This window comes from Orycteropus afer, unplaced genomic scaffold (genome assembly GCF_000298275.1).
Source record: "Orycteropus afer afer isolate SDZICR_OR568_19922 unplaced genomic scaffold, OryAfe1.0 scaffold00368, whole genome shotgun sequence".
NCBI classification, from domain to species: Eukaryota; Metazoa; Chordata; class Mammalia; order Tubulidentata; family Orycteropodidae; genus Orycteropus; species Orycteropus afer.
Genome location: NW_006921955.1, coordinates 1,626,924 through 1,649,881, shown reverse-complemented (window position 1 = coordinate 1,649,881; position 22,958 = coordinate 1,626,924). Strand labels below are relative to the sequence as shown.

General features: G+C 36.8%; 2 protein-coding genes across 2 annotated transcripts in view; one reads left to right on the top strand and one right to left on the bottom strand.

The window, feature by feature from the left end:
• Positions 1 to 22,958, bottom strand: part of LOC103207414 (centromere protein P) — a 617,074-nt gene that overhangs the window by 169,441 nt on the left and 424,675 nt on the right. The gene's annotated exons all lie outside the window — the stretch shown is intronic.
• Positions 8,090 to 22,958, top strand: part of ECM2 (extracellular matrix protein 2) — a 53,516-nt gene continuing 38,647 nt past the window's right edge. The window contains exons 1-5 of the mRNA XM_007953006.2: positions 8,090 to 8,378; positions 13,020 to 13,208; positions 15,822 to 16,307; positions 18,475 to 18,590; positions 19,997 to 20,132. Coding sequence (XP_007951197.1) covers positions 8,090 to 8,378; positions 13,020 to 13,208; positions 15,822 to 16,307; positions 18,475 to 18,590; positions 19,997 to 20,132 — 1,216 coding nt within the window. The remainder of the gene's footprint in view (positions 8,379 to 13,019; positions 13,209 to 15,821; positions 16,308 to 18,474; positions 18,591 to 19,996; positions 20,133 to 22,958) is intronic.

Below are 22,958 nucleotides of genomic sequence, written 5' to 3'. Positions count from 1 at the left end.
CCTCCTTGGGTTTCCGAGGCAGTATCACTACGGAAGTAGAATGCCCTATCTTCCTTCCGAGGAGTGGCTGGTGGATTTGAACCACCAGCCTTCTGGTTAGCAGTCAAGTGCCTTAGCTACTATGCTACCAGAGCTCCCAGAAGTTCCGTAGCTACACGATATTTCCCCTCTTTTTGGTTTGTAGTTTCCTCACTTGCCAGTTGATGTCTCTGGTTCCCTGTTTACAATCTTGTGAGCTTATTTTACTTTAGCTATGTCTATAGCTGTGGTTTCTGGGTTATGCCATCTTGTGTATTAATGGTCAGTTGCTATTTGCTATTTTTGTTTCTCTGCTTAAAGGACTCCCTTTATTATCTCTTGTAAGGTTGTTCTGGTGTTAACGAAATCCCTTAGTTTTCACTTATCTGGAAATCTCCTAATTCCACCATCATATTTGAGGAATAATTTTCCAGGTATATAATCTTGGTTGAAAATTATTCTCTTTCAGGATTTTATATATACCATCCCCTCGCCTTCTCGCTTGCATGGTTTCTGCTGAGAAATCAGAGCTTATTCTTACTGGTTGTCTTTTGCAATTAACTTTTTGTTTTTCCCATGCTGCTTTCAGGACTCTTTCTTTGTCTTTGGTTTTGTTGAGCTTGATGATGATATGTCTTCATGATTTTCTTTTGGGGTCTATCCTGTTTGGGGTTCACTGGACTTCCTGAATGGATATATTCTCATCTTTCATCATATCAGGGAAGTTCTTCTCTAACAAATCTTGGACAATTTTCTCAGTGGTTTTATTATTCTCTTCCTGTTCTGGAATTCCAATGACATGTATGTTATTCCTTTTGATGGTATCCCACATGAACCTTAGGCTTTCTTCATTTTGTTTTGATCTCTTCTCTGATTGATCCCTTTCCAAAGGAGTATTCAGGTATTTGTCTTCAATCTCATTAATTCTGTCTTCCATTGCATCAGTTCTACTCCTTTGCTCTTCCACTGTGTTATCTATTTCTGAGAATTTAGTATCAGTCTTCTGGATTTCTATCTGTAGATTTAGAATCATTTCTAATTTTTCATTTATTTTGTCATTGTATTTTCTTCCAAAGTTCTTGTAGGGTTTTGTCTGTGTTTTTCTTGGTCTGTGTCTCAATCCTTTGAAGACACATAAATATAATTCTTTTGAATTCCTTATCAGAGAATTCCAATGCTGCTTCTTCCTCAGGGACGTGTTCTGGGTCTGTACCCTGCTCCCTTGTTTCTACCACTTTATCTTGCTTCTTTGTGTGGTCTGTAATGGTCTGTTGTCTCTGAGACATCATGGCATTATTGTATTTAGATCTTTGTTAACTGCTTGTGAAGAGCAGCCAAGGGAGTGTCAGGCTCTTCTTGGTGGTTGTTTATCGTCGGCCCATTGGTGGAGAAGGAAGTGGTGGCTCTCACTCAGTAAGTGAAGCTGCAGGAGGTGTGGGGGTAGTTGTATTGTATGGGGACTGTTGCTGTCTCCCACTCTGTTAAACAAGAATAACAATTGAATAACCAATCAAAAAAGTAAAAGCAAATGGACAAAAAATACACCGTGTAATCACACAGGAACAGTAAACAAAAGAAGGAAATAGGGAAAAAGAAGAAGGAAACAAAACAAAACAAAAGCCCTGTAATATCTGGGGAGAGGACAGTAAGAGAAAAAAGGTAGAGAAGGAGAGTAATGAACAAAAAATGGGAAAAATGCAAAGAGAAAAACAGGGACAAGGTTTATCCATGAGAAAGGAAAAAAAAAAAAAAATTGCAACCAGGGACAGGGAAGAGAAAAAAAAGCTGAAAACTATAACCTGGGAGGGGAAGAATAAAGAATGATAGTAAAAAGGACAAAATTAATAATAATAGTAGTAGTTTTAAAACAGACAAAAACAAAGTAAAAAACAGAAAAAGGGGGAAAAAAATCACGGCATGGCAGGCCAGAGCACCCAGGCTCTGTCTGAGAACAAAGACTGGATGGAATTCCTGCTGGCCCAGAATGTGGGTGGGAATGAGGGGTGGCTGCACCTCCATTCACCAAGAGGGCGTGGGATATAAGAGTAACAAGGGGAATGTCACACCTTTCCAGTTGTCCAGGTCTAGAATGTTCTTGGGGCTCTTGGCAAGTGGGGCCTGTTCTTAAATCCCTGGAATCTGGGAGAACACTGTCACTTTAAATATCCAAAATGGTCAAGCTGCTTGTAAACATTCAAAATGGCTGCCCTCCGGACAGACAAAAGTCTACAGTTCAACCCGCCATCCTCTTGGCTGCTTCCCCTTTTATTCCCTAGCCACCAGAGCAGTCCTCCGTGCAGTCCCCGGCTAGCAGGGCCAATTTTTAGGTTAATTCTTAGGTCCTACCACCACTCAGCAATATCCAAGCTGTCTGTACCGTCAGATTCACTGCCAGACCGCAGCTCCATATGTCTCCTTTTTTGGTGTTTTCATGCAAATTCTTCTGCTAGTTGTAGTTTAGTCCACTTCTATATCCTTCCTTTCAAGGCTCAGGGGTCCAGGATTATTATCTTCTGTATTTGTGTTAACTGGTTCCCCTTTTCTTTGTTGAAGAGGGTCTGTGCAGTCTTACTGCCTATTCCACCATTTATGTTGTTTATGTTATTCAATGAATGAGTCGTTGGTAGTGCAAAATTCTACCACTGACCTGGTGGATCAACACTTCTTTGGTCTTCCTGGAAGTAGCAGTCAAGAAATCATACAACATGTTGCACTGGGCAAATCTTCTGCAAAAGAATTTTAAAGTTGTTTAAGAGCAAAGATGTCACTTTGAAGACTAAGGAACACCTGACCTAAGACATGGTATTTTCAATAGCCTCATATGCATGTGAAAGGTGGACAATGAATAAGGAAGACCAAAGAAGATGTCTTTTAATTGTAGCAAAGGTAAAGAATAATGAAAATACCATGGATTGCTAGATAGATGAATAAATTTGTCTTGGATGAAGTACAGCTGGAATTTTGCTTAGAAGCAATAGGGGCCAGATTTCATCTCACGTACTTTGGTTATGTTGTCAGAAGGGACCAGTCCCTCGAGGATATCATCCTTTGTAAAGTAGAGGGTCAGTGAAAAAGAGGAAGACCCTCAATGAGATGGATTGACCCAGTGGCTGCAATGGTAGGCTCAACCATAGCCACTCCTCAGAAGGAAGGTGGGGCAATCTACTTCCATAGTGATACCACCTCAGAAACCCAAGGAGGGGTCACTATGAGTTAGATCCAATTCAACAGCAGTGAGATTTTTTGATAGAACTAACAAGAAGCTCTGGTAGCTTAGTGGTTAAAGTATTTGGTTGCTAACCAAAAGGTCAGTGGTTTGAACCCACCAACTAGTCTATGAAGAAATATGATGCAGTCTGCTTCCATAAAGATTTACAGCCTTGGAAACACTATGGGGCAGTTTTACTCAAAATGAGAAGAAAGAGCTGCAAATATCCATTAATAACTGGAACGCGAGTGTATGAATGTAGGAAAATTGGAAGCTGTAAAAAAAGAAATAGAATGTATAAAGATCGATATCCTAGGCACTAGTGAGCTGAAATGGACTGGTATTGGCCATTTTGAATCAGAAAATCATATGGTCTAGTATGCCTGGAGGAGCTCTGGTAGGCACAGTGCCTAAGGTACTTGACTGCTAACCAGAGGGCTGGCGGTTCAAACCCACCAGTCACTCTTCGGAAAGAAGATGGGGCAACCTACTTCCATAGTGATACTGCCTTGGAAATCCAAGGAGGGGTTGCTATGAGTTGGGTCCGACTCAACGGCACATAACAGCAACAACAATAGTATGCCTGGAATGGCAAATTGAAGAGGTATGGTGAAGCATTTATCATCAAAAAGAACATTTCAAGACCGATCCTGAAGTACAATGTTGTCAGGGATAGGATAATATCCATATGCTTACAAGGAAGACCAGTTAATATGACTATTATTCAAATTTATGCACCAAACACTAAAGCCAAAGATGATAGGTATATAAGTTTTTTTTTTTTTTTTTTTTAACCAGCTTCTACAATCTGAAATTGACCAAACATGCAATCAAAATGTATTGACAATTACTGGTGATTGGGATGAAAAAGTTGGAAACAAAGAAGCATCAGATGTTGGAAAATATGTCTTTGGTGACAGAAATGACACCTGAGATCACATGATAGAATTTTGCACTACCAATGACTTATTCATTGAATAACATAAACAACATAAACAGCAATTATTCACATGGACCTCACCAGATGAAATACACAGGAATCAAATCGACTACATCTGTGGAAAAAGAAGATGGAAAAATTCAGTATCATTAGTCAGAACAATGCCAGGGGCTGACTGCACAAAAGACTATCAATTGCTAATGTTCAAGTTTAAGCTCAAGATGAAGAAAATTAGAACAAGTCCATGAGAGCCAAAATGTAACCTTGAGTACATCTTACCTAAATTGAGAGATCAGCTGAAGAACAGATGACTAAAGACCAGATGAGTTGTGGAATTACATCAAGGACATGATATGTGAAGAAAGCAAAAAGTCATTAAAAAGACAGGAAAGGAGAAAACCAAAATGGATGTCAGAAGAGAATCTGAAACTTGCTCTGAAAAGGAAAGTGACTAAAGCAAATGGAAGAAATGATGATGTAAAATTGCTGAACAGATTTCAAAGGGCAGCTTGAGAGGACAAAGTAAAGTATTATAGTGAAATGTGCAAAGATCTGGCATTGGAAAATAAAAGAGGAAGAACATGTTTGACATTTCTTAAGCTGAATGAATTGAGAAAAAAAAATTCAAGCCTTGAGTTGTGATATTAAAGGATTCTAAGGGCAATCCAGGAAGCATCATCTATTGAACAATCCAGGGAGCATGAAAAGAAGACTGAAGGTGTACAGAGTCACTGTACTGAAAAAAAAATTGGTCACCATTCAATCATTTCAGGAGGGAGGAAATGATCAAGAACTGATGGTGTTGAAGGATGAAGTCCAAGCTGCACTGAAGGAACTACTGAAAAACAAGGTTCCAGGAATTGGTGGAATCCCACTGAGTTGTTTCAACATGGGGATACAGTGCTGGAGTTGCTTGCTCACTTATGCCAAGGAATTTGGAATGCAGCTATTTGGCCAACCAACTGGAAAAGATCCATACTTTTGCCCATTCCAAAGAAAGGTGATACAATAGAATGCAGAAATTACTGAGGCATGTCTTTAATAAGACACACAAGTAAAATTTTGCTGAAAATAATTAAAAAACAGTTTCAGCAGTACATCGACAGGGAACTGCCAGAAATTGAAGCCAGATTCAGAATGGGGATATCATTGCTGATGTCAGATGGATATTAGCTGAAAGCAGAGAATACCAGAAAGATGTTTACCTGTGTTTTATTGACTACGAAAAAGCTTTTGACTGTGTAGATTATAACAAATTATTGATAACACTGTACAGAATGGGAATCAATAACATTTAATTGTGCTCATAAGGAATATGTACATAGACCAAGAAGCATCCATTCAAACAGAAAAAGAGGATACTGCATGGTTTAAAATCAGGAAAGATGTGCATCGGGGTTGTATCCTTTCCACCATACTTATTCAATCTGTATGCTGAGTAAATAATCCAAGAAGCTGGACTAGAAGAAGAACTCAACATCAGGATTGGAGGAAGACTCATTCACAACCTTGCTTGCTGAAAGTGAAGATGACTTGAAGCACTTACTGATGAAGATCAAAGACTTCATCCTTCAGAATGGACTATACCTCAACATTAAACAAACAAAGAAACAAAAAACTCACAACTGGACCAACAAGCAATATCATGATAAATGCAGAAAAGATTGAAGTTGTCAAGGATTTCATTTTACTTCGATCCACAATCAACACCCATGGAAGCAGCAGTCAAGAAACTAGACAATGCATTGCAGTGGGCATGTCTACCACAAAAGATTTCTTTAAAGTGGTTAAGAGCAAAAGTGTCACTTTGAAGATCAAGGTGTGCCGGACCCAAGCCATTGTATTTTCTATAGCTTGATATACATATGAGAACTGGGCAATGAGTACAGAAGACCAGAAGAATCGATGCATGATTCAGTAAGGGTGTTGGCAAAGAATATTGAATATATCATGTACTGCTGGAAGAACGAACAACTCTGCCTTGGAGGAATTACAACTGAATGCTCCTTTTAAGAGAGAATGGCCAGACTTCGTCTCTCATACTTTGGTCATGTTGTCAGAAGAGACTAATTTTTGGAGAAAGATATGATGCTTGGTAAAGTAGAAGGTTAGTAAAAAATGGGAAGACACTCAAAGAAATGGACAAAGTGGCTGCAGTGATGGGGTCAAGAGTAGCAGTGATTGTAGGGATGGCACAGGACTGGGCACTGTTCCATTCTGTTGTACACAGGGTCACTATGAGTCACAACCAACTCAGTGACACCTAATAACAACAACAATATAGAGTTGCTATGAATAGGAATCGATTCAACAGCAGTGGGTTTGATTTCTGGAAGAACTACCAAATACTTTAATTTCTCATTAAGAGATGGTAGTAGCAAGGCATTTGCAATCTTGTTTCCTTAAACTGTATGGGGTTTCATAGTCTCCTCCACACACACTAACTGTGGAGAAGGCTCTCTACTCCAGTGAATACTGACGGAGAGGGAACCTGAGTAGAGAGCAGTGAGAGAAAAGCTGACCAGGTGAGGTAAGAGTGGGGACAATGATCAAGGTAGGGCTTACAGTGCTGAAGCTTTAAGAGGCAGCAAAACTGCCAAAACCTCGCCTAAATGTAGGTCTAAGAATAAAAGCCACCGTGTGAATCTTCTGACTCCAGTCCCCGCCACTCTGATGTTACAGTGGACTAGCCTATCTGACCACAATGCTATTACAGCCCTTAGTTTTTTTTCATCAAGAGTAACTATTCATCTCTTAAATACTTTTTTTTTCAGCTTTGCTACGTGCAGGCCTCTGTGCTGCCCTTCAGATGAACTGATTAAGAGCTATTCTTTGTACCTCTTTATAATTGATGTCATTTACCAATTTATGGTTATTTTAATATGGTAAAATCATGCCCCTACCCCCAATATCATAAAGTTAGAGAATGAGCAAACAAAATAGAAGGAAAAAAGAGTTGTGGATGATGTTACTCACAGAACAACTTGTCAGACAGGTAGAGAGATGAAGAGAAATCTCCTGATAATCTCTGAAAAGCCACCATGCATTGGGCCAGATAGGTCAGCAAATTATGGTCCATAGGCCAATTCCAACCTGATGTTTGTTTTTTTATAAATAGAGTTTTACTGGAACATAAAACAAAACAAAACAAAAAAACAAACTCACTGCCATTGAATTAGATCCAACTCATAGTGACTATGGAAGTAGATTGCCCAATCTTCCTTCCAAGGAGTGGCTGGTGAGTTTGAACTGCCAGCCTTCTGGTTAGCAGTCAAATGCTTTAGGCACAAGGCCACCAGAGCTTCTAATTACTTTTTTGAATTTAGCCACTCTCATTTGTTTCATATTTAGCCATTCTAATAGGTGCGTAGGAGCTCTGGTGGTGCTGTGGTTAAAGCATTGGGCTGTTAACAAAAAGGTCAGTGATTTGAACCCCCCAGCCACCTTGCAGGAGAAAGATGAGACAGTCTGCTTCTGTAAAGATTTACAGCCTTGGAAACCCTATGGGGCAGTTCTTCTCTGTCCTACAGGGTTGCTATTAGTCAGAATCGACTCCATGGTAGTGGGTTTGGTTATTTTATGGATATTGTTGCTTTACAACAGTAAAGCTGAATAGCTATTACAGAGAATGTATGGCTCACAAAGCCTGAAAATTTACTTGATGAAAAAAAAAAGTTTGCTGACTCCTGGTCTAGAAGTAAAAATATAAAAAGTTTTTTTTTTATTCTGATAGAAGAATTCTGATTTGACAGTATTACTATAGCATACAGCTCATCTCTCATGTATGTGTTATTTCTCAGACTTGCTTATTGAGTTTTACAAACAATTATAAGTCCATTTCAGAGGTAAAAATTGAGTTGTCATTAACTTCAAAATTTTTTGTTTCATTCTCATTCTAGAAATTGGCTGGTGACAAATCAAACATGAAGTTTGCAGTTTTGTTTTCTTTTATTCTGCTTGTTACTCTTCATATTGACTTTGGACTAAATAAAGAAACTCCTAGGAAGCAAAGAAGCAAGATGTATTACCAAAGATTAAGGAAACATTCCTCACCCAACCACAGGTCAAACAGACAGATTGGGGTACAGCAAACAACTACTGTCACAGCAGCAGCAAGATTTCCCATTGTTAACTTTGGATATAATATAGAGGAAAAATTTGAATCCTTTTCAAGTTTTCTTGGAGAACAATCAAATTATAATGTGTTACCAGGTAAGAAAAAAGTATGACAGCTTTCAAGAGAAGAGAGAGAAAACTTCCATGCATATAATTCTCAAAAACAAAATAAAATAAAAAATCCACAAAATCAAACAATTCAGGTTATTATAATTTGTTTCATCTATAAACTTTTAAACTTTAAACTTTTAAAATAATTTAAAGAATCATTTATGGAACAATGCTAACAATACAATTCTGCTGGAAAAAGAAATAAATTAATTATCTTATAACTATTCTTATAAAACCACAATTACCATTTTGATTTATTAATCATAATATGTAATACATATAACTTTAAACTACTTTCTCATTTATAATGATAGATGTAGAGGACAGAAATAAATTATTAGATGATTCTACAAATACATGGTTATTAAACATAACCTTTCATTTTAACTTTCCTTGTAATTTTTCCCTCCCTTGTTCTCCAATTTCCCCATTTCCTATGTATCTACTGGTCTCTTAATTTTGCCTTCCCTTTTCTTTGCTTTAAGGAGCTCTGGTGATATAGTGGTTAAGGCATTTGGCTGCTAACCAAAAGGTCAGAGGCTTGAACCCACCAGCTGCTCCGTGGGAAAAAGATGAGGTAGTCTGCTTCCGTAAAGATTTACAGCCTTGGAAACCCAATGAGGTTTGCCATGAGTTGGAAATGACTCGATGGCAGTGAGTTTGGTTTGGTTTTTGGTTTTTCTATGCTTTATCTTCTTTTAATTCCTTTTTTTGGGTAATATTAAGACCCCAGATACATTAACTTGGGAATTTGGCTACTTCCTAGAGAGCCACAGATCATAGCAAATTTCACACCAAGTTTAACCTAGTGGGAGAACAGGAAAGGATGACAGGTAGAAACCAACATAAAAAAGATGCATGAATTAAGTAAGTTTAGAAGTTTATTCGATTACTGCAATTACTTCAAACTCTCATTTTTTTTTTTTTTAAATTCTCATTTTTATACTGTCTTTACACTGTCAATGCCTGTATATAGGTATTTTATTAGATTTTCAAAAAGTCTTTTTGGCTGTAATATTGAAATAGTATTTTTAAATGTATTTTTTTTTTTTCAATTTTCATCAAGAAACTAATATATACATCTCTAAGCAACATGTAAGTAAATGTCTTATTTCAGCAGAGAGCTTTGTTACGGTCTTTCATTTTTATTTCTTATTCATACTGTAGAAATTTTTAAAAACAAAAGTGGAGTTAAAACCACTGAATGGTTTTATACAAACTATAGGTAGTTCCCAACTTACAGTAGTATTTTGAACAGTAAATCATAACACTGAACATCTGTGAATGAACATCAGAGAATAACATTAGCAAATTACATGCTGCAACATTATATGCAGTACATATTACTAAGAATAAGATGTACAAAAAGAAACCACAAAAAATAGACAATTGTAAGTGCAGTTCACTGTAACTCAAATATATCATAATTCAGAGACTACCTGTATTGAGTTTCTAAAGGTTCTGTCAAAGATTTCAAACAGGTCTTTTTAAAAAGCTAATGGTCCATGTTTTCTCAGGTTTGGCAGAAAACAGTAATTTATGTTAGAAATATGTTGCATTAAATAAAACTTTAAAATACAAAAGAAAATATCACTATATAATATTCTGTGGCCAATAGTTTTATCCATTATCTAAGTGAAACAAAACATTTCTAAATGATAACTATTTCCACTAAATTAACAGGAATGTTGTTGTTGTTGTTATGTGCCATCAAGTTGGACCCCACTCATAGCGACTCCTCCTTGGGTTTCAGAGGCAGTATCATTATGGAAGTAGAATTCCCAAACATCCTTCCCAGAAGTGGCTGGTGGCTTCTGATTAGCAGTCAAGTGCCTTAGGCACTATGATATCAGAGCTCCCAAATTAGCATACAATTATCATGAAAATAGGCAGTTTAAGACACATTTACAGCTTGAATGGGAAAGAGAATATGGAGGCAGGGAAATCTAATAATAGGTTCCGAAGGAAGGTTGAGCAATGTACCTCTGTAATGATATTGCCTTGGATTCCCAAGGAGGGGTTTCTATGAGTCGGGTCCGACTGGACGGCAGATGACAACAACAACAAAATAATAATAATAGGTACTATTATTATTGCTAGAAATTTATGATTGCTAGAAATTTATGAAGTCAATTTCTCTAGTTAAGTGGAAGGATGTTCAAGCTATAATAATAGAAGGTAAAAAGGCTAAAGTAGTGTATAAAATGTCATCACAAATCTATTTAAAAACAGAAAATGTATGTAATAACAGTAGTATGTGTAAAATAGAGTTGCAAATGTATACTAAACATTTCTGAATTATCTAAGAATGTTTCCCAAAGGTCCTGTATTACTTTTTTCCTAATTGTGGTAAAAAATGCATCACAAAATTTATCATTTTAAAGTGTACAATTTAATGGCATTTGTACATTCACAATGTTGTGTAACCATCTCCACCATCAAGTTTGATAACATTTTCATTACCCAAAAGAAAATTTTTATGCATTAAGTGGTCATTCTCCATGCTCTCTTCCTCTCAGCACCTGGCAACTACCAATCTGCCTTTTGTCTTTACAGACTTGCCTGTTCTGGATATTTCATATAAATGAAATAATACAATATGTAGCCTTTCTATAGTTATCGGTCTTTCATTTAGGTCATTGATTCTTTTTTTTTAATTTTTATTGTTATTTGGGTGAAAGTTTACAGAGCAATTTCATTTTCCATACAGCAATTCATACACCACTGATTCATTTTTTAGTTAATTTTTATACACACACTCCTCACTTACTGATGTGGTTAGGTTCCAAAGATCAGGTTGTTACGTCAAAATTGGCATTATAAGAAAATAGAGAGTGACCATATCAAATCACAAATGGAAAATGATCACTTAATTACATCATTACACAGTTGTCAAATGACTGAGAATCATGGCCCAGCCCAGCTGACAAATAATCTTAACCATCACAGCCAGCATTACTCTCACTTTGTTTCTTAGCATTCATTACCAAAAGATGTACATCATTAATGTGCAAAATAGTCAGATAGCAGATTTTTCACTATGGTCATAAATGTGAAATGTCAGATAATGAGACAGTCAGTAAGTGAGGTATAGTTGTACAAGGTGGGAGTTGAGAGTCCAACTTTATACTTTTGCGTGTGAAAATCCAGGTGTCCTAGCAACATTTACTGAAGAAATTATTCTTTCCTCTCAAATGGACTTGGCACCCTTATTGGAAATTAATGGCTATATATATATAATATATAAGTTTATTTCTGGACTATCAATTCTATTCCATTGATCTATATGTCTACCCTTACGCTGATACCACACTATTTTGATTATTGTAGTTTTGTGATGCATTTTGAAATCAAGTAATGTGAGTCCTTTAACCTTGTTCTTCTTTTTCAAGATTGTTTTGGCTACTTGGAGTCCCTTGTAATTCCATATGGATTAAAGCATCAACTTTTCTATTTGCAGAAAAGGCTGCTGGTATTTTGGTAGGATATAGTACTTTTATAGCCAGGAAAAAAATTTCTACTTTTTTCTGGGGGCAAGGGAGTTGGGTGTAGGTGGGTGGATTAATCTACTGCAAGTATCCAAAGGTGAGATGGATACAGCCTGAAGTGGGCTGAAACAGTGGTGAGGGAAAGGAGGAGACAAATGTGAGAACTCATTTGGGGATGGAATTTGGACACATTGGCATGTTAGATTAAGGAAAGTTATTGGGTTGACACCTGGGTGAAAGGAAAACATCCTTTTAGTATGCTCCTCACTCCTAATAGCCTGTTTACTTGATACATACAGCCACAGTCCCAAAGGCATGTGTTTTTATCTATAACCCAATAATTAAGAGAAATGAACATGTTAAAAGACACTGCATTGTACACTTTAAGAGCGTGAATAATATGGTATGTGAATTCAATTTCAATAATAATGAAAACCCTAAAAGAAGATGTAGTTGCAATACCTTTCTGAGAATTCAGTTTCAGAAGTGCCACAGAAACATGATGGTGCCCTTTTCCCCGCCTGTGTGTATATTAAGAAGAGTGGGGTGTGGGCTTGTCATTGATGCTGTCCAGCTTGCTGCTCTAGATACTGATGAAACTGCATGTTGTTCCCCTTCTGAGGCTGCTTTGGCCATATAATTGCCTTAGCCAATAAAACAAGATACTTTAGAGCATGTACGTATATGGTTTGAATCCACTCACTCCCACTGCTGTGGCACTTATGGCAGCTTGCTTTGAAATAAAGCCTAGTTGAGGTTGCTGAGTGACTAGAACGTGCAAGGCTCCTGTACTCCCACCTTGGACATAAAGTATGAATGAGAACTAAACTGAGATTTGGAGGTTGTTTGTTGCTGTTGTATAACTTTGCCTATCTCGACTGATATAAGGTGGAAATGGAATTTGGAGTCCAGTTACCATGAGGAAATCACTCTCATGGCTTAATGAGAGAGGTGGAGAGGAGATGTGTGACAGGCATTTCAGAGGATTACATATACCCTATCCATGAACACACAAATAGCACTATTCTTGTGTAGCTATGCCAGTTTGACTTCATACTTTGTTCATTTCTATTCACAAACGCTGAGACTGACATAAGGAATTTAACATATCCCATGTGTGTTATTTGTGCTCTTCTAGGAAAAAAGGGGCACTGCTTGGTCAAGGGGATGATGATGTACAACAAAGCTGTCTGGTCTCCTGAGCCTTGTCTTACCTGCCTCTGTTCAAATGGAAGAGTGCTTTGTGATGAAACCATGTGCCATCCTCAGACCTGTTCCAAAACATTTATACCTGAAGGAGAATGCTGCCCAGTCTGCTCAGATACTGGTATATATAGAGTCCACCAAAACAAAATACTACATATGTTTTAGACTTTAATTATCATTTGTTTTTATTCTGACATTATCCTAAGCTTTAAATTATGGTAAACTAGTCAACAGGGCATTAAATTTTGGCACAATGCCGACAGAAAATATTTGGAAAAATGTATGGTAGGGGATAGCAATAAAACATCTTGGTTTTACAGCTCTGTTAAACTGAGTAAACTTGGATCAGATTACATTCCACACTTGACTCTCTTGGGTAATACAACATGTGTTAGCTTTATAGATGTAGCAATAGCATCTTCTACAACTAATGTTGTCGTGGGGAGCTCTGATAGCATAGTGCCTAAGGCACTTGACTGCTAACCAGAAGCCTGGTGATTCAAACCCACCAGCCACTCCTCGGAAGGAAGGTTGGACAATCTACTTCTGTAGTGATACTGTCTCAGAAACCCAAGGAAGTGTCGTTATGTGTCAGGTCCGACTCGATAGCACACAACAACAACAACAACGTTGTTGTGTGTCATCAAGTCAATTCCAACACATGCCAACTGTATATGACAGAGCAGACCTGGCCCCATAGGGTTTCCTAGGCTGTAATCTTTATGGGAACAGATTGCCAGGTCTTTTCTCCTGCAGAACCACTGGTGAGTTTGAACCCCCAACCTTAAGTGCTAAGTTGGCACTTAACCATTGTGTTACCAGGGCTCCTATATATACATGTAAGTGTTGATACATACATACATACATACAACATTACGGAGCTCTTATTATGTGTTAGGACCTCTGCTTAGTGCTTTATACGCATTATCTCATTTAACCCAACACAATATGGGTACAATCATTACCTTCATTTAGATATGCAAAATTCATGGTGAACAAAGTAGGAGTGGTTTCCATCTGATGAGAATGAAACCCTAACTCTCCAGTCTGCCCTCAGTCACTCAAAAATAGTGTGGGAGCTTGTGGGCCATTACTTCTTGAATTATCTGAGGGTAAAAAGGAGAATAGTCTGGGAGCAATGGTCTCTTGTTGCATTTCTGTACACAGAAGGTCATATCTTGCAGTTTTCTTGGTTGATTACTAATCCTTATCAAATGATTGCACAGGAATGAGGCCTACACCTTACTTTATCCATGGATATTCCAAGAAAGAATAGCCAATGCCTTATGAAAATAAGCAAATAAGTATTTGTTAAATCATTAATGACGGGAAGGGACAGGAAAATTTTCTATTTTCTCTGGCTGCAAAAGTCTCCTGCCAGATAGAACAATTAGAATATTTAGAAATTGCATTTGGCTTCATGTTACCAATTATTTCACTAAGGTATTATGCTTTTTTAAAATGTTAGAGAATAAAAGTGTTTAATGAAACTGATTGTTTGGGGTGAAACACAAAGTACACAAGACAAGATTCAGAAATTCTCAGATATTTTTCAAAGGATTTTGAATATTCTTGAAATGCTATTGTTATTCTTTAACAATAAACTTGGATATATAGGAAGTATTTTCAGTGTATGAATATGACAGCATTAGTTTTCTCTTACTAATTTTTCCTATTCTCTTTCTGCATGTTCTGTTAGAGATGTAACTCACAGACGTTATAATATGTACTGAACTGATACATCAAGAAATTTGTTCAAATAATAGTATTTCTAATTTCTTTATTGGACTAATTCATATATATTATTAACTGTACATAGGGGAATGGTAAAACAAATTTATAAATTTTGATGGAAGAAAACCTGTGTAATTATGAACTCAATTCTCTCTTCATTTAGAGAGTGAGTTTGAGTTCTAGTTTTTGTCATGTTTTTCCTGCTTTCTGATAAAAATAATAATGGCTAAATATAAAAGGAGACTAACTCTATACTATTATCTATTCTTCCTCATCATTATGAAATGATAAAAAGCATTTTTGCTCACATGTCTAGATAAAGCACCATCATGAAGTCCTCTAAGTCTCTGATAAGTCTCATACAGTAAAAATGAATTAAATAGAGCCTAAAAGGGAAATGGAGAACTTTATATATTCCTAAATTCTAGAGTGTATATTAGGTTTATGGAGCTAAAAGAATAAAATCAGATAAAATAATAAATCCATAAACACAAGCTGATCTCTCTATCACAAGAAAGTAAAATGTACTTATATTTCACTTTTTTATGTCTGATGATGGCCTACAAATTCTTACATTATCCATAACCCTAAGTAACTAAACGATCTCTATTATAGAGGTATTACATCTGATTATATACCAATCTGACAATAGGACTGTTTATCATTTTGTATCATGTGCCAATATTATTCCTCCTTTAGTCATCAGGAAGCATATTCTTTTAGTAAAAATAAGTATTAAGACTCAGAGACCAAAAAGAAAAAGTCTATAAAAGATGTTAAAAAATAAAGTTTGCATTAAAACTTTTCAAGCAAAAATTTCAAGATGTACTTCATCTTTCAAGAGCACTACATTTGCTAACTTTATTGTCATTATCTTCCCTTTTATTAACATCATCAACTTGTCCCGGTTATTGCCTTTTGCCTGGTCATTCATTAGTCTATTCCCTGTTCAATGGTATAGCATTAAATAATATAACTGAATTTTCTGGTGATTCTTTAGAACAAAGAGAACTTACCAGTTTACTTTATAAGCAACCACTACCTACTCAGGTGGACATGGATCAAGAATTAAGAAAAAAAGCATTTCAGTGTGAGGAAGAGAAGAAGGAAGAATTTAAAGAAGATAGTATGGAGCAAAAGACAAAAAGCTCTGGACCTCAAGATCAGAGAAAACTAGATAATGAGGAGGAAAAAAGAGAGGAAGAGCAAGAGCAGAGTGCTCAAGAGGAGGAGATGCAGGCGTATCAACATCTAAATGAAGGAAGGGAAGACGAGGAGGATGAGGAAGGAGATGAAGATGAAGAAGATACTGTCAGAGATGGTCTCAGAATACCCTCTCAATTTCCAAAACCTGCTCCTCCTAGAGACACACCACCTCTGCCACACAGGTGCTCTCTGTCTTATAAGACCATAAGCTGCATAAAAGTGGAACTCACAGAGATACCACCAATAAAAGCACCAGAGATAACAAGTCTGGAGCTTGTTGGTAAGAGATGTTGACTTCTGTTTTATTTTGTGCTTTAAAAGTAAATGACATCTGATGGTCCTAAGAACATTACATTTTAATTTCATAATAATATAAATTAACCATGAAAAGATTTTCAAACATATAATTAAACTCTGCAGAAGAGATTATATGAGCTTAATGTAGAATAGTTATATATAAAGCAAATTCATCCAAATCACATTAATGATTTTTCCATTGACCTTTTTGTTTTTAAAGTCTGCTTTATTACAGTATAATTTGCAGAGTAAAACTAATTTTTATTGTACATTTCAATGATATCTGGTAAATTCACACAGTCATGTAACCACCACGGCAACCAAGATATAGAACATTTCCACTTCAAAATTCCCCATGTCCATCCCTGGAAACCTCTGACTTGTTTTCTGGCCCTATAGGTTTGCCTTTCCAAAAAGGTCATATACATGGACAGTACCTTTTCAGTTGTGCTTCTTTCATCAGCATAGTGATGTGGAGATTCAACTATGTTGTTGTGTGTATCAGTAGTTTGTCCTCTTTACTGCTGAGTAGTGTTCCATTGTATGGATGGATCACAGTAATCAGGGGATATCTGTGTTGTTTCCAGTTTGGATTGATTATAAAGTTGTTATAAACATTCATATATAGATACTGGTGTGGACCTAAGTTTTTGTTTCTCTTGGAGTGGGACTGCTTAGCCATATGGTAAATATATGCTTAACTATATAAGAAACTGCCAGGCCTATCTTCAAAGTAGTTGCACTTTCCTACCAGTCATGTAGACGAATTTCTGATGCCTCATACCCTGGTTAATACTTTGTATTATTAGTTGTTTTCTCCCTCATTTTCACTGTTCTAGTGAGTAGGCAGTGGCTTAGACATTTTGCCCATGTTTTAATGGGGTCAACTGGCAAGTTTTGAGTGGAGAAATGTCATGATCAGATATGTGTCTTAGGTTGGCTGGAGGGAAGGCTGGACTAGACTGGATGGACCTGGGCATTCATCTGTGTAAGAAGGCCCACACTAGGGGTGGCCTGAAGATGCAAGTGTGACAGAGTCTGAATAGGGCTCAGAGTACATTTCAGGAGGAGGGTGACTCCTTTGCTGTTATGCTCATGATTGACTTGGGTAAAGTCCCTAGAAGCAGGCCCTGAGAGTAGAATTTAGATGCAAATGATTTATAAGAAGTTGTCGCAAGTGAAACTGGTAAGGGAATGGGGCCTATTGACTTTTTTTCAACTCTAAAGTGTATTATCATTGAGAAGAATACTCAATAGACAAAGTTCAACACTTTTGACTAGGAATGGCCAGTCTGAGAACATTCCTAGTGTCACAATGACTGTGGCGTTAATGCGCTTCTTGACATCAGGTCCCATACCTAGTGATCATTCAGCTCCAATAAGGTTCTTTGCTCCTTTGGCCTATGTGCCAGTTACACTCAGCTTTAAGGAAAACTGACTTGAGAAATCTAAAGTTTTACAAAAGATAAACGATCCATGGTTGGTCACATTATCAAATCTTGGCTTTATAAGATCACCATGTTGTTTTTATAGCATTACTACTCAAGTAAGCTCATTTGTTTTTTGTTGTTTAAAATCATCAACTCCTATACTTGGTTAAATGTAAAATACACACACATACACACACAAAAGCTTCATAAAATTAAGGCATATAGAACTTTTATAGATTGAAGATAGAACAGAATCAAAGAGAAAAATCAGAGACACAACATTAGAATAGGAGGGGACTGAAGAGATTACTTTCTGAAACTTCTTAGAGAAAGAAACTGATGCTCAGAGAAGGTAAGTATTGTGCTTGATGTTTCACTGATAAAAACAGCATCATTTCCAGCCCAGGTCTAAGAAATGTCAATGGGGAAATATGAAGAACTATGAAAACCAATTCCACACAACTTCCAGAAACATATCGTAGTTGTAAAATATGAAATTGTCAAGCAGACCACATTCTGGATGCTTTAAGTGAGAGGCTTTATCTAAAACATGATATACTAGAACAAAGCAAGTCTTATGGAGAAAATTTTGACTATGTAACACAGTCTAGCTGTATTTTGTTATTTATATTTTGTTTTATACACACACACACACACACACACATATATATGTACATACACACACATGTACCTGTCATAAACTACTACTGCTTGTCCTAGGGAATTCTATCACTTCCATTCCAAATGAAGCATTTAATGGATTACCTGATTTGGAAAGACTTGATCTGAGTGAAAATAATATCACCTCTTCAAACATAGGCCCCAAAGCATTCAAGGTAAAAACATTATGATTTGATTTGCAAATAACAATATATTTAATCTGTTTTCCTGTGTGACTTGCACTGGGCATGATTGGAGGTAGGCAAGGGAAGATGTAGTAAAATCTCTATAGATGATAGTTTTCTCCCGAGTTAAGAAAGTTTCCTCACTGATATGCCCTAACCTGTATGAAAGTTTTATCCTGAATATAGTTTGTTGTTCTACATATTTCTAGCAGTTTTTCTATTCTTCATTCTTAGATCATCAACAATAGTGTTAATGATAAAAAAAAATGTTTTGCATTTATGGAGTAGCTTCTCCTCATGTAGCTGAAAACGTGTGAAAATAGGTTTCTTAGTCTATAAAGTACTTCCTGAGAATTAAGGAGAACTCATCAGAAAACTATCAACATTTTCAGGCCAGCAAGATGGAACATCATTAACTTTGTGCAATGAGCAAAATCTGATGCACAATCTGATGCAGAATACTTTGGCTGGAAGGGGTTCTAGAAAATAAAATGCACTCAGATGAAAAGTAGCATGTGGGGATATAGGTCAGGAAAGAAGAGGGGAAGAGAGAGAATAGGAAATAGAACAAACCTTTGAAAGAACTAGACTTGACTACAAACAACAACAATAACAAAAAAAAAAAAAAAAAGAGAGAGAGAGGAAAGCAATTTCAGTGAAACAACGGCAGAAGAGATGAGCAATTTGTGTGTGTGGACAAATACACACAAATGCATGCTCTTTAAAAAGCTTTAAGTAAAACATTATATCCCACTAGCTCAAACTTCTATTTATTCCCTTAGACAATCTTCTGCCCAAGCTGTGGACAAATCATGGCCCCTTTAACTCCAATTCTTGGTTTTTATCCAGATTCTAGGGTGGCAATAAGTGAGCTTCAGACATTTAAGGTGTCTGCATGCTTCTCAGACCAGCAATATCTGCCACAAGCCGTTTATCCACCTTCCTTATAGAAAGATGCTGGTGTTAGGGAGTCCATTTTCTGTATTGGACAAAGAGGCAGATGTTGTAGGAAATTACCTCCTTTTCTTGTTTTGGGATTCTCTGTCCTATTCTAAAACTGCCCCATAGGGTTTCCAAGGCTGTAAATCTCTATCGAAGCAATTGCCTTATCTTTTTCCCATGGAGCAGCTAGTGGGTTCAAACTGCTGACCTTTTGGTTAGGAGCTGAATGCTTTAACCACTATATCACAAAGTCATAAAATGTAGTTATCCTCCAGGCCATTCTACCTGGCAGGGTGAGTATGGGGACTGCTCATATGGCTCCAACTTTACTGTGTAAACCTATGTAAGTCAATGCAGGTTTGTGAGACTTAACTTACTAAATTAACTATTAAATAAGACACATGTCTGTAGATTCATGACTAAATAAAAGAGTAATTGAAATTTGCTTTTTTAAGCTTCTGAAGAAATTAATGTATCTGAATATAGATGGAAACAATTTGATACAGATCCCTTCAGAATTGCCATCTACATTAGAAGAACTTAAAGTCAATGAAAACAATCTCCAGGCTATCAGTGAAAAGAGTTTAGCAGGTATTATCATTTGATTTTACATTATAAGTTTCCATTTAACCTTCCTTCTATAGTTGTGTGGAAATTTTATCTACAGTTCTATAAATATGCATAATATTGTAAAAATATACAAATGAATGTTGTTGTTGTTGTTTGCCGTCGAGTCGGCCCCGACTCATAGCGACCCCTCCTTGGGTTTCCGAGGCAGTATCACTACGGAAGTAGGATCGCCCAACCTTCCTTCCGAGATACAAATGAATAGCTAGTAAAAAATTTTAAGGCCATTTTACTGCTAAATTGACAAAAGTTATTTTAACTGTTGACTGGTGGAACTTCTTAAAATGTATTGTAAACTGACTGTTTTGTTAAAAAGTACCTTACCATAAATAAAACTTTCTCTCAAAGATTTCAGATTATCATCATCCACAATACAATAACAATACTACAAATCCATAATATCCCAATAGTTACACTAAATAGTCCCCAAACTACCATGTGTTTCAATGGGTGTCTGTATTTATGTTTGTGCTGTTTTATTTCCTTAGGTGGTGACTAGGGAAGTGCCTATATCTATTAGAGGAATCTATTAAAATTTGTCAATTGAATCTCCTCTATCACACTTAAATATACTCCACCCACAACTCTCCCTGCCTCCTTACACTTTGTTATTTTTGTCAAATGCTGGAACCTAAAACCAAGCACATGAGCACTGTGTATAACATGAATAAATGGGCATTAAGTAAGAGGCTGAGATGCTATCCTACAGTAAAAGTACATAAATTTTAGTGTGTAAGCATTATGGTAATAACTTGAGTGCAATACTGGCACTCTTAAGTCAGCAAAATACTGCTATGCTCACACTGTGTGCCAAGTATCAATAAATGTGTTTGCATACACTGCTACCACTATATACAGCACCTGGCTATCTGAGTGAACAGGTTCTAGTGAAGGTACATCCATGTTCTGCATATTTGATATTGCTGGAATTGATTCTTTTTATCCTTGTTTCTTGACCATGTCTGAATAGTTGAAAGTTCATATTGTGAAGTCTGTATAAAAGAAGGATCATTACATTTAGTTTTTCACTTAATTCTAGCTAATGTCTTTGATTAGATGTACACGTGTTTAAGTCAAAGGCCGCCTCATTTTTTACTTTATCTTCTCATCAGTCTAACATATCTCTTGGAATATAGTGTTAAACACTTTTTGTTTACCTTATTTGAAATATACTTATTTTATTAATGTTGATAAATAAAGCCTTTAAAGGAATAATTTAGTTATTTCTTCCCCTCCCAAAAACTTCACAGGACTTAAAGGAAAAACACACTCTGGTGGTAGGAAAAGAACAATAATAATGAAAATTGCCAAATTGAGCATTACATAGCTATGGAAATATTCAATTTCTAGACAGTTTTCAGGGTACACATGAAAAACATTAATAAACACATATTTCAATGGGCTTTGTCATGTGGAAACGACATTAAAAAAACTCAATTTCTATCTGCTAGATTAAACAGAAACAAAAGGGAACACTTAATTTAAAACAAGTTCACTACTGAGCTGTATTTAAGATCAGATTCCTAGTTGTATTATCAAAATAATCATCATAAAACATGAATGTCTCACTTTGAAGGTGCCCTCAAACATCTAAGGTGCTTCTTTATCATCTCCTTCAGCTCTCTTTTCTCCCTCTTGCACACATATGTCCACTATTTCTACCCTGATAAACTGCAGTCCAGGATAAAATGGCCTCTACTCATTCTCCTCCCCTCTTGTCTCCAAAGCCCAAGCACCATACACAGCAGCTTCCACCTTGCCCAGTTTGGATGTCAGAAAGAAGGCATTCTTTTGTCATCTAGCCCAGAAAGCTCCCTTCTACACAGTTGAGGGCTCCGCCTTTGTTTGTTTTGGGTTCTTAGTCCTGATCTAGTGCTGGCCCAAGTTGCTGAGTTCTTAGCTCTACGGCATGCCATTCTGGTACTTAGTTGTCTCTCTGTTGCAATTACTGGCAAGCAAGTGAGGAGGGCGAGCCCAAACACAGATCACCAATTGGTGCTGTGGCTCCGTTCTTTTTCTGTGCGGAAGTTCTTGGCTTGGCTATCATTGGGTCTGCAGTTCCTCTGTAGTCTCTCTCATGACAGCACTTGTGACCCTTCCCAGGGAGAGAAAAGAGCATATGCAAAGCAGTGGAAAAATGAGAGTTGGATGTCCTGGGACTGCATGAAATTCTGTGAGATTATAGTACAGGTGTATATGAAGTGGGGGACAACAGGAGAGGTGTAAAATGACAGCAGGAATTAGATAAGGAAGAGTTTTATGTGCTGCCCTTAAACTCATGCACATGTGCATGCTCACACACACACAACCAATGCCACTGTCACTGAGTTGATTCAGACTCATAACGTCCCCCACTGGGTTTCCAAGGCTTTACAGAAGTAGATAGCCTCATTTTTGTCCTGCAGAACAGTTGGTAGGTTTGAACTCCTGACCTTCTTTTTACCTGCCAAATGCCTTACCTCCACGCCACCAGAGATCTAAAATTTATCTAGTAGGAGATGAAGACCTGAAGATCTTCAGATCTACTGAAGATCTTTAAGCAGGAAAGGAATTGGATGAGATCTGCATACTCAGTGAGGGGGAAAGGAAGGTCATTAAAAAAAGGCATAATATTGGCTATTAGGTTTTTGTATATGCCCTTAATTATGTGAGTGTTTTCTCCTCTATTCCTATTTTGCTGTGTGTGTGTGTGTGTTCTTTTTAAATCAAGAATTGGTGTTTGATTTTGTCAAATGCCTTTTCTGAGTCAACTGATATGATCTTTTTTTTTTTCCTTTGTATTATTAATTA